Here is a 15,321-nt window from a genome sequence, read left to right as displayed (position 1 = left end):
CAATGCTATTCAATTCCTCTGCCTAAACAGGCACGATTACACCCACTATGGGGGAATCATATTTAACCCTATTAGCCAAACCAGACATGGACCCTACCCTGTGCTCGTCCTATCGGCCAATAGCAGTCCTTAATTATGACTCTCGAATGTATTCAAAGGTATTGGCCACAAGGCTAGCCCGCTTCCTACTGGTCCGAGTACTACCTGATCAAACAGGGTTTATATCAGTACGCCAAGCATCGGACAACATTCAGGGAACTATAGATTTATTGGCCTAGTCACGCAAACACAAGCAGAAGCTGGCCCTACTCTCGGTCGACGCGGAAAAGGCATTTGACCGCGTGGATTGGTCATACCTGGCCACCAAGGTACTGGAGGGGTTTGGGCTGGGCCAGAGGTTTTGCAAACTACTATTAGCTAATGATGTGCTGCCATCCACAAAGATCAAAGTGAACGGGCCATTCTCTGACCCAATGCGTCTATATAGGAGGACCCTCCAAGGGTGCCCGCTGTCCCCATTGCTGTTTGCTCTCTCCATTGATCAGCTGGCCTGTTTACTGCGCTCTTCAGGGGGAATAACAGGGTTAGAAACAGCGGGCTATCACCACAAGCTAGCTCTATATGCGGATGATCTTCTCTTTTATATGCAGAACTCCAGTACCACATTGCCACATATTATCAGGTTAATGGACAGATTCCAAGAGGTCTCGGGTTTTAAAATTAATTTGGCAAAATCAACTATACTCAACATTTCGGAGCTGATGGAGACGGTAGCGTAGCTGCAAGAGAGATCTCCCTTTTTCATGGGCCCCGCAATCTTTGAAATACCTCGGAGTTAACCCAACGCCGAAATTTGGAGACCTATACGTGGCCAACTTAGGTCCATTGTTTAATAAAGCTAAACAGGATTTAAATGGGAAAGGTCGGAAATATCCTGGTTTGGGAAGATGACCGTAGTTAAGATGACTCTCTTGCCACACCCGTTGTACGTCTTTCAGGCGTTACCAGTCCAATACCGAAAGCCCCCTTGAAAGACCAACAATCACAGATATTTCATTTTATATGGTCCCGCAAGAAGCCTAGAGTGGCCAAACGCACAATCCTGATGTCCAAAATAGAAGGGGAACTTGTGGTACCGGGCGTGGAGTTATTTGTATGCGACCCAGGTATCACCGGTTCTAACAAGCCACGCGGTATCCCGAACACTAGAAACAAAACATTGGGTGAATATCGAACAAGATGCAACAGAGGCACCGTTACATGAGATGTGTTGGAACTCTCCCAAGGCTCGCAGGGTGGGTAGCTGGGCTCTACCGTCCTCTAGGTGTACACTGGAATACTGGGACAAAACAGTGCGTAAATATAAGGTAACCACTTACCCCTCACCTAGGATAGTGCTGTGGGGCAATGGTGAATTCCCCCCCGGGCTGCAGAAGGGGAGATTTGCCAGCTGGAAAGAAGGAGGCCTACATACATTAGGCCAACTGTTTCAGAACAATAGTTCTCTCTCGTTTGAGGAGTGTAAACAGGCTTTTGGAGTAGGGGAAAGAGATAGATTTGAACACCTGCAATTGCATCACTTGGCCATTCATCCAAGGGTAGCCCAGCACGGAAAACGGGAGACCACCTTATTTGAAGACTTATTCTTTGGGGACCCCCCCAAAGCTAAATTGCAACCATTTACAAGGTCCTCAATAGGACTAGATACAAGTCCCCACACACATACATGGCCGGGTGGGAAAAAGATATAGGTAAGCCAAAAGACGATCTTGCATGGCTTAACATATGGATGAGGGCTAATAAAACGTCCCAGGCGGTCCATCTACCTGAGAATAGCTTCAAATTGATACTCCGCTGGTACCTCACTACGATTACACAAAATGTCCCCCACTCTCCCTCCCAACTGTTGGAGGTGCAATGCATCTCCGTTTCTTTTTCACATGTGGTGGGAATGTCCCCAAGTACAGACATTTTGGCAGATAGTGCTCTCCCAGATAAAAGACATCTGAGGATTTGAACTGAAAATGGATGCACTGATCTAACTCCTAGGGAATGAAGATACACAAGGTCATTATAAGCTACTAGCCAAGAGTTCCAGGTTGGTGACCTTCTTCTTAGTAGCCGCTTGGTTCGTCATTGCACGGGACTGGAAGTCACAAGCCACGCTGGGTATAAATGAATGGTGGGCCAAGGTGTGGTATGTGGCAGCTATGTCTAAAATTGAAGCAGCATTGAGGGGTACAACAGAGAGGTTTTTGTCAGACTGGACCCCTCTCATCACATTTGTCAATGCATTTGATAAACCTGGCATCCATCATAGGCCTTATGAGATGTTTTCCTTCTCCTTACTATAGAGCGGGAAACCACCCACCAAACCCCAAACGGGGCAGGTAACACCCCGTAGAAGATACCCTCCCTGTCTAGAAGCTAATATGGTACAATAGACCCACACAAAAGATATCATTGTATAATTATATTTTGAGTTGAGTGTAATATGATTTGTTTGGTTTCTTCTCTCTTTTTTCCTTTCCATTATTCTATTATCTTTTTATTTCTTACCTAATGGAGAATCATCTGCAAAAGCAAGAAAAAGCTAAGATTGTGTTATTTGTTGTGGATACGATTTTTGAAATAGGCATCGAAGGGGCGCACCACCACACAAACCCGGACTGTTCCCAAAATAATCTGAAGACTGTAAACAGCAAGTCCTAAGGGGGTGTGGAGAGGGTTAGTTCTGCAATGTTGATGACGTACCTCATGTTGTTGGAAATGGTTCATTAAATTTGAATTGCAAAAAAAAAAAAAAAGATATGCTTGGTAGTTTTGAAAGGAAGGAGGTGCTGGATTTTCCTAATATCTAGGAGGTTGAGGAGAGCTGCTGTTTCAGTTTTGGAGATGAAATTCGAGGTGTGAGAAGGGTCATATATGACGCTGAAGTTTCTAGCTAAAGAAGAGTAGGGGGGAGTGTCAGGTGGGAACTGGATAGGTAGACAAAGAGATGAGTGAGAGCTTTTGGCAGGGAAAAGAGTACCTCTGTTTTCTTAGAGTCTATCAGAGAATGCAAAGCCATCCAATATTTAATGGCAGAGACAGTTGGAAATTTTAGAGGGATCAGAGGAGCGTTCAGCAAATGAGGAAGGAGTTGGTACAAAAACCCAAAGGAGCAGATTAGTGCCCCAAGAGCAGAAGTGTAGAGTGTAAAAAGGAATGGACCCAAGACCGAGCCGGGGACGTCGGTTTTGGAAGAAAATGGTAAGGCAATAACAGTATTTTTGTCAAAGTCTTTAAGGACCATTGGGATGAAGCATGGGTTAGTCTTCGGGAGAAGGTTATCCCTTTGAAATCTTAGGTACTGTTTGTTAATTGCTAGAGTCTGGATCGCCAAGACACGCCTGGCCAACGTGAAGGCCACTAGGGATGCTACCTTCTAGCAGATGTACCTGACCTGGGCCGTGGCCATCAGTTCAAATGGCTTTTTTATGAGGCATGACAAGACTGTTTACAATTCACTCTGGAGAAGTCTGCTTTGTTGGAGGAAAGGCCCGGAAAAGGCACTTCAGAAAATGTTTGACCACTCTATTGCTGTTACTCCTTCTGGTGTACCTGGAGATGGCCACCAGGTGTACCTGTATGGATGTGTAGGCCAGGCCCTGCTTGGCCAACGAGAGCAAGTACGGAAGGAGCTCCACTGTCGTTACCGGGAGTTGGTCGATGCTGTGTTGGGTGGTGCTTCGCTGCTTTTCAAACCATATACAGAACCTTTTCCACTTCAGGTTATATCACTTGTTAGTGGAAGGGACACTGGCTACTGATAGGATGTCCCTGCATTCCTCAGGGATTGTCAGATTTCCAAAATCTGCGAATTCCGGAGCCACGCTGTAAGGCACATGGACTGTGGGTCGTGATGTAAGACTCTCCCCATGTCCTTTGAAATGATATTAGGGTAATTGTGGAGTCGAATCAGTCGGTCTGCTGAGAGCTGCATGAGATCAGAGTACCAAGTCTGGCGAGGCCAGTCTGAAGCGATGAATATTACCTTGCATGGGTGCGTCATAATCATCTGCACTGACCAGCGTAGCACTAGGAAGGGGGTGGCATATGCGAATAGGCCGTTCCACTGGAAGGAGAACGCGTTCCCTCATTGTTCCCTGTTGCAGGTTTCTGCTGGCGTACATGTCGCCGTTTTTGTTGTACATTGTGGCAAACAGGTCCACTGATGGGCGGCACTACCATTGGAAAAGCAGCTTTAGAGTGTCGAGGCTGAGTTTCATTCATGGCTTTGGGACACTAGGCTGCTGAGGCTGTCCGCTGTCTGATTTTGGACCCATGGGGGGTGGAACACTGGTAAAGTTATGTTGTGGGTAATACCCCATGCCAGATGCATTGCACCTCCTGTGACACGGTCTTGGACCTTGTCCCTCCCTGCTTTCTGGCTGTTGGAACGGCTTTCCTCTGTTGATGTTGGTCCTGTCAGTCCACCACTGGAGCCATTGTGTCCACTTAGTAGAGATTTGCACCTTGTCCCCTCGAGGATCCCGGGACCAATTTGTCATAAGGAATTCTTGTTGGCGTCGGACGGGCTCTGTTGTGAACTGCTCTGCATTTGCCCTGGCATGCCTGCACCAGTTAGTCATCCAGATAGGGGTACGCGTTGTGGCCTTTGCGGAGGCTGGCGGCGACTGGTGCAAGGCACTTGGTGAACATGCGAGGTGCTGATTTCAGGCTGAATGGCAGCACCCGAAACTGGTAGTGGGTATCGTTGACCAGAAAGCGTACATATTTCCTGTGTCTTGGGTGGATGGGGATGTGGAAATATGCATCCCAGACCTCCACAGACTCTAGATAATCGTGGTAATCGTGGTGCTGGACTGCTTTTATTACTTGCTGTAAGGTTACCATGGAACATTTTTGTCTTTTTATAAATTTGTTTAGTTTTCACAGATCCAAAATGGGCCGCCACTTGCCGTCTGGCTTGCAGACAACGAAGTATCGGGAGAAAGCTTCCTTTCCTCTAAATCTCATAGCATGTGTTGCACTTCCTTCAACAACACTTTCTTGTGTGCCAGAGGCTGGTAACTTGGGGGGTGACTTGGGGAGTGGGGGGCTTTGGAGGATAGCCTTGTGAATTCTAGAACCCACTTGTCTGATGTTATGTGTCTCCAATTGTGGGCGTCCTGCGAGACGTCCCCCCGCCCCCCAACCTGACTGTGCTTTGGTGGATAGTTACTGTTGTGCCTTCCCCTGTTCTCCCCTTTGGGAGCCGGATGGCTGTTTCCACCGTTGCGAAAGTACCTAGATCCCTGGTATGATCTTTTATCCCCTTGGGAATAATACGATGAACCCCTAGTGTACGGTCTGCTACCTCTGTTTGAGGTGGACGTAACCTCTCTTCCTGAGGCTCCTCTGAAGCGCCAAAAGGACTGGCGGTGTTGCAAAGGTGTTAGAGAGTGGAGTGTGTCAGTGTCTGCCATTATGGCCTTGAGGGCCTGGTCTATTTTAGAGCCTAAGAGATTCTCCCCTTCAAATGCCATGTCCACTACCTAGTGGTGGATGTCGGTGTGAAAATCGATGCACTTGAGCCACGCCTGGCGCCTTAGAACCCCATTGCCCACTTGCTTGAACCCTGTTTCAGCGAGGTCCACTGCCATGTTTATGCTGTGTTTGGATCCTCCTCACCCTCTTTGAGGATTGCCCTCGCTTTTCTGTAGTCCTCCGGAAGATGTTTTGAGTTTGGGTGCCAGTTTGTGCCACATTTCCCGATCATAGCAGGCGATGATAGCGAGGGAATTGTCCGCCTTTATGGTGGTCGCTGGTCACTGCTATCCCCAGAACTTTCTTGCAGAATGCGACCTGTTTGCTTGTCTCGTTATCAGCTGGTACCGCACATTTTTGCTTCTCTGAATTGGCTTTTCAGCACTCAGTCGCTGACACCACTGATTCTGGAGATGGTTGTGAGGTAAGACAATTTGGCATGGAGTCCGGAGGGGTTTTATTTTTTATCTAGTTGTCCCTTCACCACTGTTGCTGTAAACGGATGTTCCAGGACCTTCAGGCTTGCCTGCCATACATGATTGAGGATTGGTATGGACACTACCGCCTTCCTCCTTTTCCCCCATGTGGTCAAACAAAAAACATTCTTTCTACTCGTTGGAGGTCAGGAGGTCAAATTCATGGCAGACCCTTGGGGCCATAGTGTAGAATCCTGAGATGTCATCCGGGGGAAGGGCTTTGGAGTGTCTTCCTCTGGTGGGTTGTCTTGCAGTGAGTCGATGTCCCAGTCGTCCCGTTGGGGCGTATGTGTGGAGGTTGATGATGTGTCATGAGGGTCATCCCCATCAGTGTCTAGTGCACCTTCTTCTTGCGCGGCCAGTGGAGGAAGCAAGAGCGTTTGATGTCTCGGCCGAGGAGATGCAAGTAGTCTAGGTGAGTTGTTCCTACCCCTTGACTCCGGGCAGGGTCTTGATGGTGAGCGTGATGCAGACTTGGACTGTTATCGGTCCCAGAGGAAGCGTGTTGCAGACCTGGCAATAGACCTTGACCTAGAACTCGGTGGCGAAGGTGAGCATGGCAGAGGAGGAGGTGGGATAGGTGGTTGTAGTGCGGGTAGCACTGGTTTCATTAAATCGGCATCCAGCTGCGTAATCACACTCTGCAGTGAGGAGATAACTTGTAATGATAGCAAAGCTTGTGGATCGGGCAATAGGGGCCACAACTCCACCTGGTGTGTGCCCAAGTGACTTGGTTCTGGAGTAGGATGGAGGGCTGCCTCAAGACCTGGTCGATACAGGTGGTAGCCTGATTGGTCGCCAACAGGAATATGTCTTCCTGGAGTGGCAGGCTGTCTGGGAATCTTATAGCTTCCCGTTACTCCTGCATTATTACAGATTCCTCAGAGTCTAAGAATTGCATTTGTTGTGTCTCGAAATCTATATCAATCTGGGGTTGCAACATATCCTCTGGAGTGACCTCAGAATATGTGATTGGCGAAACTGGTGAGGGCCCGACCTGCTCTTGCAGCCTGTCTAGTAGTAGGGCCGCTGTTGGCGTGTTACATTTAACCGAGACAACTTCTGTAGGTTGCGGGTGGTATCCTCCACCTGAGGCTTCTTTTGCTTTACCGTTGACGGCAGTGTCGATGACAGGGATTTACCCTTCATGGACGTGCTGGTCATCTTCGAGTGTTATCCCTTGAAGCCTGTTTATGTCCTGTAGATGAATCCGTTGACGATGTTTGCCCCTTTGACGCGGTCATGGTGATGCCGTCAGCGAGGTTGTGGCCTGCGGTGAGGGTTTAGCATGTCCGGGCAATTTGGTATGCCCTACTGGCTTATTAGGGACTAGCGCCTTGGATAAGGTGACCACCAAGGCTGATTGGCATATGTTCTTTCCCCTTTTGTAATGGGGTGACAGGAGAAGAACGGCGGTTTGGGGGGCTGCCCAGAGCAATGCCAGGGGTTAAGATTAATTCTCAGAGAGGCACAGCTCCACCTCACTGATGAGGCCCAACAAGGCTGAAACATGTGTATGGGGTTGCTGTTGGTACTCTTGTTCAGAAGGGAATTGCCATAGCATTTCGGTGCTGGACTGCCCATGTGGGCGGGATAAACACTGATATGCAAATGTATATTTCCCATCTGTGAAAGGTACAGTGAGCAAAAAGCAGATGGCTGCAAACTCTCAAAGTGGTTAATAACCACTGAACAGGTTATGTCGTTTTCTTTTGAGAAAGGGGCGCCTGCTACCTTTTTTGTATTTTAAGATTAATTCTAAACCTTCAGCCATCACCTCTTTTGTTTTGCCCCAATCACTTACAATGCAAAACATTTGAGCCCATTTGAACCTACTTTCACCACAAATCCCTTTGTGGTTCCCAGTTAGAGTGTCCCTTTTCTTATACATCATCTTGTTTGGGAGCTCCCTTTTTGGGACAGTGTTTGTAGATCAGTTCTCTGCAATGCTCAATCCACTTATTTCTACCATTCAATTCCGTCCTCAGAATAGGCAACTAATCTATGGATCATAGATACTTCTTAAAACAGAAACAAAGAAATTTTGGATGTAAACAAAGCTCTAGATTTCAAAATTCTTACAGCACTCACATTTAAGAGGTCACGCGCTGGAGTTAATTTATGCCTATGCATTTCGGCATTTCAACCCTTCAATCCTACCTCCTGTCTGACCTGAAGAATTTCTCCAATGTTGGGAATCATATACCCCTCAGCCCAACATCAAGCATCAACTGCAATCCTGTTTTTGGTTATATTAAAAATTAAAACTATTCTCCTCACACCTCAAGAATGCTATGATGAAGAAGGGGAACGATTCTTACCTGTAGCTCCTGTTCTCCAGCATTGCTATCTTTCATAGATTCACATGCTGTGAATATTCCCCATCGTCAGGCTGGCAATCCTCGGTTACCTTTTGATTCCCCTTCCTACAGGCAAGAAGAACCTACATTTTGTAGCCTAACACCCTTGTTATGGTTGATTTTGGTTCCTACCAATGGGACCTCCAGTAGTCCTGCACTAGAAGCTCCTCTTCCTCTTCCCCTCAGAATCTGACACGTGGCGATAGATGCCTCTAGGGTGTATGTGGTTTTACGTGATGGGGTGGAAGGAGGGCTCATGTGAATCTATGAAAGATATCAATGCAGGAGAACAGGAGTTACAGGTAAGAAACATTCTGCTTCTCCAGCATTGGATATTTCATAGATTCACATGCTGTGAATAGATTATGTAGCAGTACACAGAAGATGGCGGTGCATAAAGGTAAAAACCACAACATTTCCTTACAGCAAATGTATAGGCTCATACCTTATTGGAACATGTGCTGTAGGACTGCTCTCCCTGCTCATACCTCCTCAGCATGCTGCCTCTCCAGGTAGTAGTGCTTTGTGAAAGTATGTGGCACTGACCAGGTAGCCGCACGGCAGAGGTCTGTGATCGGTGCTCCTGACCACCATGCCGCCGAGGTCACTGTTGCTCTTGTTGAGTATGCATGTAGAGGCGCCTCGAGGGGCTTTCCTGCTGATCTGTGACAGAAAGCAATGCGAGACGAGATCCACCTCTCTATGCTTTTATTGGAGTGCATTGCCTTTATTCGTTGGACCATACGATATGACGAGCTGCGTCAACTTCCGGAAGGACTGGTCCTGTCAATGTAGTACTTTAACGCACGCTTGAGGTCAAGAGAGTGCAACGCCACCTCTGCCAGGGACGATGGCTTGCTAAAGAAAACTGGTAAGACTATTGTGGAGCTCTTGTGAAAGTCTGTGGGGACTTTGGGAATTAATCATGGGTTTGTTATGAGGAGCACCCTGTCTTTTTGGAAACGCAGATAGGGTTGGTTAACTGCGAGGGAGTGTAGCTCCGAAACCCTCCTTGCTGGTGTAATCACCACTAGCAATGCCACTTTCCACAACAGATATTTTAGTGATGTTGAGGCCATGGCTTCAAACTGTTTCTTCATGAGCCCTAAGAGTAGAGTATTAACGCTCCATTCTGGCGATATCTGTTTCACTGGTGGGAAAAGGCTAAACAGGGCTTTGAGGAAATGCTTTATGAGCCTGCGGCCATAGAGGGGCAACACCTTTCTCCCACCTCGTGTACCTAGAGATGGCTTCCAAATGCACTTTAATGGAGTTGTGGGCGAGGCCCTGTTTGGGTAGCTCGAGCAGGTATGGTAATACGTCCTCCGGTGTCACCCGGAATGGGTTAAGCCTCTCCTGGTGTTCCCCGCGTTGGGTTTTGCACCACTTGCAAAATCATCTCCACTTTAGGCAGCATGACTGGTTGGTGGCGGGGGCTCTTGCCACTGCCAGAATTCCTCTACACTCATGCAATATCTTTAGGCCACCGAATTCCGCAAAGTCAGGAGCCATACCGTCAGGTAGAGTGATTGCAGGTCATGGTGTTGAATTTTCCCTCTGCCCTAGGTGATGAGGTCTGGGCGTCCGCTGAGTCGGATGGGTTTGTGCCTGGAGAGCTGGCCCACATCGAGTACCAGGTCTGGCAGGGCCAGTTTGGCACAATGAGGATCACCTTGCAGGTTGCCGCTTGTTCGTCTGTATTGTTCTGCACAGGATTGGGAACGGAAGGAACGCGTATGCGAAGAGGCTGTCCCATGGAAAAGCAAATGCGTTTCCCATTGAGCCCTTTTGGGGAATCCTGCTGCCATGCCTGGCACACTTTTTGTTGTGGATCATGGCAAACCGGTCTACTGTTGGCTGCCTCAACACTGTAACAGTGACTGCGGCGTCGAGGAGTTGAGCTCCCATTCGTGACTTTCAGACACCCGCCTGCTGAGGCTGTCCGCCTTTTGATTCTGCGTTCCCGGAAAATAGAACGGTGGAATGCTGATTCCATGGGTAATGGCCCAGCACCAGGACAGTTGTGCTTCCTTAGACAATGTCCTGGATCTCGTCCCTCCTTGCTCTCGCAGATAATACATCTGTGAGAACTTTGACTGTCTGTTTTTTCAGTATTTGGAGGAATGATTTGAGCGGCCACCGACCGCTCTGAGTTCGAGCACATTTGTATGTAAGGACGTCTCCCGGGGTGTCCATAGCCCCCTGACATGCGGTTGATCCACGTGAGGACCCACGCATGGTGAGATGCGTCCGTCACCAGTGTTTTGTCGTGTGTTGGGTCCTGGAACGTTTTCCCTCTACGGACATTGGCCTTGTTTGCCCATCATTGAAGCTGCAAGCACAGCTTGGGAGGAATATGTACTTTGTCCCCCCATGATCCGGTTACCTGGGATCAGTTCACTGCCAAGAACTCTTGTAGCAGTCTCATATGGAGTCTGTAGTGCGGCACTAGGGGTATGCATGACGCCATTGTTCCGAGCAGTTGCATGCATTGACACACTGTTTGTACCTTGTTTGGTGTGAACGTTTCTGCCGTAGGTTTTACCTACTTAGAATAACCTTGATTCATTCATAAAATGTAACATTGTGTTTTGCTTTCCCCGGTCTGTGTTATACAGATGCTAAAACAGTCTTAGGTCTATACATACCTTTAAGTTGCTGTGTGCCATTCTTGAAAAGTGTTCTTTAGGTGTAGCCGACGACCTTGGTTTGCCTGGTGCAATCCTAAGTTAGTGTAAAGAGTTCTTGCTTATGTCAGACTGTGCTCCACTGAGCTGAAAAGCAACTGTAATTGTATATTACACAAAAATGTCTTACTCACCTAGTATAACTGTGTGTTCTCATAAATGTAGTTATGGGTATATACTGTTACTTGAATCTCTGTTCCACTATTCAGGAAAGTATCCTGGCAACAGGGTTGGTTGATTATGTGATTCCTTAACTGAGTGCCACCTATACTAAATGCGTATGATAAGGTCTGACTTCCCTAGAATGACTTCATTTTCTAAACAAGGTCTGTGCTTTGACCTGTGTACTTTAAAGCCTAGTGGTGTGTTTTTATAATGTGTTTATTGCTCTATCACCAGTACTTACCCCAAGACTTGTATTTGGCCTACTTGTATTTATAATAAACCTTTACTTTTTATAATACTTCTGGTTGTCAGTGTTCCTATTGAATCCTTGGTGTACTACAGGTTCAGTGTACTTTCCTATAGCCCTCTCTAACTCCTAAGATTAGCCTGGCTGCTCTGTCTACATTACCATATACTCAGGTGGTACAGCCATATACTAAGTGGAGTCTTGTACTGTCTCAGTTGTATGGTTTTGATGAAGTTGGGTAGGACTTCAAAAAAACTGTCCTAACAATGTACAATGCATTAAAGGATTCCCATACAAGCTGGCACTCATCTAACATTTGTTTCTTAGTGTAAGGCACCTTTTCTTTAGCAGACAGTATTAATTCTCAGAATCCAATCCTCACATCTCGGTCTCTCACTGTTTTTCTGTTTCTTTTAGTATATGCTTTTTTGCTACAGTTAATTGTATAACCAATTCTTAACACTAGTAGATAAACCCAGATTTGTTGGCAAAGGATCCAATATACAAAACAGTAAAGAACGCAGTAATGTAGAATGAGATATCATATCCAATTGATGAAGAACATCATGGCAATACTGGGCAATCTTATCACAGTTTACCCCTCAGATGACAAGCCCCAATGAACTGGTATGTGTCCACTGTAAAACAGTCCTGTAACTAGAGCTCGCAAGCCCTCATGCTGCTTCCCCCCTTTCCCCCCCCCCCCTCTCCAAACCACCTAGAACCCCTCCCCCCCGGCCCACTGGGCGGCATCTGCTCAAAACGCAAATCTTTGGGAGAAAGTTAATGTTGTATCGTTCGTTTGTTATTGTTTTTCTCAGTAATGCTCATTATCCGTAAACCTTGGACATATATGCTGTCCTGCAAATGTGTTAAATAATAAATGGCAATAAACAAATTTGAAAATAAATCACAGGACGTGAACATGTGCACGCATGTGCCTATTTCCTGTTTACACGACCAACATGAAGCAGATGTTTGCATTTCTTCATCTTCCACTTTGACCAGTATAAACCATGAACAGTCCTCTGTTGAGTATAACGTAGGCCCGAATCTGCTTTAAATTTTACAGTATTTCTGCAAATCCTCATCCAGTCCTCCTCTGTAATTATTTGTCCTATCCAAACCTCCCGTGCTTTTTGTTCAGGCCTGGTTATGCCAGAGACAGGATCGCATGAAAGCCATCTATAAATCATTGATGCTGAGAGTGGTTGTTTCTGTAAACTGGTCTATAGGTCAGGGGGATTATGGCTAGTTGTATTTAGAGGAGAAAGGATGGAGGGAATCACTCCGCTAGTTTATGATACCTCGTCATTTCAGAGTTACAGAGTTTGTATTTGAAGTGCAGAAAGCCAAACTCCACTAGCCAGCTCTCATCTAGAACTTTGTTTCCAGATGGCAGCAGCTTGCCATGATCTCTAGTTCAATTGCTTGTTATTAATAGCAGGATTCATCCATATACATGAATTTCCTAGTGTTTCTTCTAATGCATTATTTGATTACACTTGTGTTTTGTCCTTGTTCCTACTTCCCTGTTCATAGTAAGGCTTAACGGTGTGCTGTGCAGTGGTGAGCGAGGGCCATAAAAGTTACACCGCTACCTTAAAGTCAGAAAGAAGTCATGCTGTCTTTCCACAGCGGGAGCCGAAGGCTCTATGGTGTCTGCTGGCAGTGAGGTCTGGCTTCCGTTAGGAAGTGAGCAGGAGCAATGAAGCACATTTTCTCCTTTCAAGTGTAGTCTGTTCCCGCTAGCGAAACCCCCCAGAACTTGCTACCATCTGTTTAGGGTTGCTACAGTTATTCATTAAACTTGCAATTGTCTCATTACCTGTTGGGAAAGTAGTGTATGAGGAGGTCTGACATGTTGAGAAATACGTTTGTGTGGCAATCTCCTTGGGGGAACTACTACAACTTTCAGACTCTCGGTCATAGCATTATCAAGAGAGGTGAGCGGGCAAAGGACTGCCATCTCAGGGTGCATTTCTGTATGGGAATTCCTTTTGAGATGCTACTTTTGCTCCTCAGAATTAGGGCTGCCTCATTAAGAGTGGGAAGCGGATGGACAAAGACTGTCACATTGGGGATTGTGTGTGTCAAATGCAGCTGCGCCCTCATTACTCTTTCTAGCATACTGGCTATGGGGTATATGCCAAACAGCAGCAACCCCCGATCTTACATGAACTAGAAATCCAGGACGCATGCAGGGGCCCGGAGAGATCCCCCAAATACATCCTCCAGGTAGCACTTCAGACAGTGGATGGGCATGGCTGGACCACACTGCCCCTCAGAGTTCAAAATGAGGGTTCCACTTCGTCACAGCTTTCCAATCTGAAACCCTGGTCGGCCGCAAGGATTTCCCCGAAAACTATTTAACAAATTAACAAGATGTGTAAGCCCCACCACAAGCTCTTTAACACCTGCGCACATACACATGTGCCGAGAGTGGGACAGAGAAAGACAACTAAGACCCCTAAATAAGAAATATGTAATTTACAAGGATCTGCGTGATTTTACTGTCGCGGAATGGTCCGCAATGGAAAAGTCTGCATGGGAAATGTACGCAACACCGAAATGTTCGTACATTTCTCATGCGGACATCCTTTAAAATCACACAGATTCAAACTGACACCCATACACACACACTGACTTACACCCCCACCCCGTACTTACCTTTACTTCAGACACAACTGTGTAGACACACTGTAGTGAGTGGGATGTTGCGGGGACACCCACCAGGGCCCATACCGACCCCCGCTGAAACACCTAAACACATACCACAAAAAGCTTGAACTTTTGGTAGTTAGAACTTTTCGTGGTGCGTGTTTTTGGTCTCTTGGTGGGGTCGGTAAATTTGATACAGACTTTTTGTCCTATTCCAATTTCTTGGGCGCAGTGAGGCAATAAAATGGGGCCATCCATTTCATTTCAGACAGGATGTGCCCTGAATGGAATAATGTCAGTATTTCAGTAATCTATTATGCTACCTTCTAATGTGTGCTGCAATGCAAAGACATTCTAAAATCAATCCCCGCAGGGGTCAATTTAAGGGCTCATTTTGGGGGCTGATTTACATATTGTCTCTATTGCCATTCGCTATATGGCATGGATTATTTTAACATTTAAAAACAAAAAACAATGCATTATAGCAATCCCCTGAATGCAAAAAAAACCTATATCACACACACATAAAAAACAAAAAAAGCTCAACGTATCCTTTGGATAGTGCTATATGCCAAGTGCCTGTACCTGCACGCCGTCCCCAGGGTGATGCACAATGAGGGCATAGGCCAGCGCATCCTCCGACAGGTTGTTGAAGTTGGCCTGGTCCAAGATGGGCTGCAGCTCCTCCAACACCTGCCGCTCATGATCCAAACGTTGAGAGTCTGCCAGGTGGATGTCTTGCAGTGTTTCACGGTCTGGATTAATGGGATCATACAGTTCCTGCAGAGGAAAGACGACCCCCGAAGGAGTAGAAAGAAGAACTAATTGGCAAACAGCATAGATGGGGCTCGCCACAAAAAGCTGGAGTGCACAGTTCATTACCGTGCTGAGACTGGCAGGTCAATGAGGCTTGAATTCAGGTATCAAAGTGATGTTGCTTATTAACCGGGATGGGCACAAGAGGGCAGGGTTTAAGCCACACATCCAAAGGGATAAAGACAGATATTAGACCACCCAGAGACAAAAAAGTCTTCAAGAGACATGCAACCTCTTGCAACATGTTTATTTCTTTAAAGCACTTGAATTAGTATATCATAGACCCTTCCTTCGTGCAATCTATGCACAAAAGAAATAAATATGTAGGTCTTGCGTTACAGAGATGTTGTTAACTACTGAATCATGATATTCATCAT

At 46.6% G+C, this 15,321-nt stretch overlaps 1 protein-coding gene across 3 annotated transcripts in view; it reads right to left on the bottom strand.

Annotated features, from left to right (window-relative positions):
* Window positions 1-15,321, bottom strand: part of TMEM143 (transmembrane protein 143) — a 549,762-nt gene that overhangs the window by 323,578 nt on the left and 210,863 nt on the right. For all 3 annotated transcript variants that reach the window (XM_069637349.1, XM_069637346.1, XM_069637350.1), the window contains exon 4: window positions 14,714-14,908. In XM_069637349.1, the coding sequence (XP_069493450.1) occupies window positions 14,714-14,908 (195 nt within the window). The remainder of the gene's footprint in view (window positions 1-14,713; window positions 14,909-15,321) is intronic.

Source organism: Ambystoma mexicanum, chromosome 1q, assembly GCF_040938575.1.
Source record: "Ambystoma mexicanum isolate Mex_15411 chromosome 1q, UKY_AmexF1_1, whole genome shotgun sequence".
NCBI lineage: Eukaryota > Metazoa > Chordata > Amphibia > Caudata > Ambystomatidae > Ambystoma > Ambystoma mexicanum.
The sequence above is the reverse complement of the archived record's forward strand: the minus strand, read 5'-3'. Positions and strand labels throughout refer to the sequence as shown.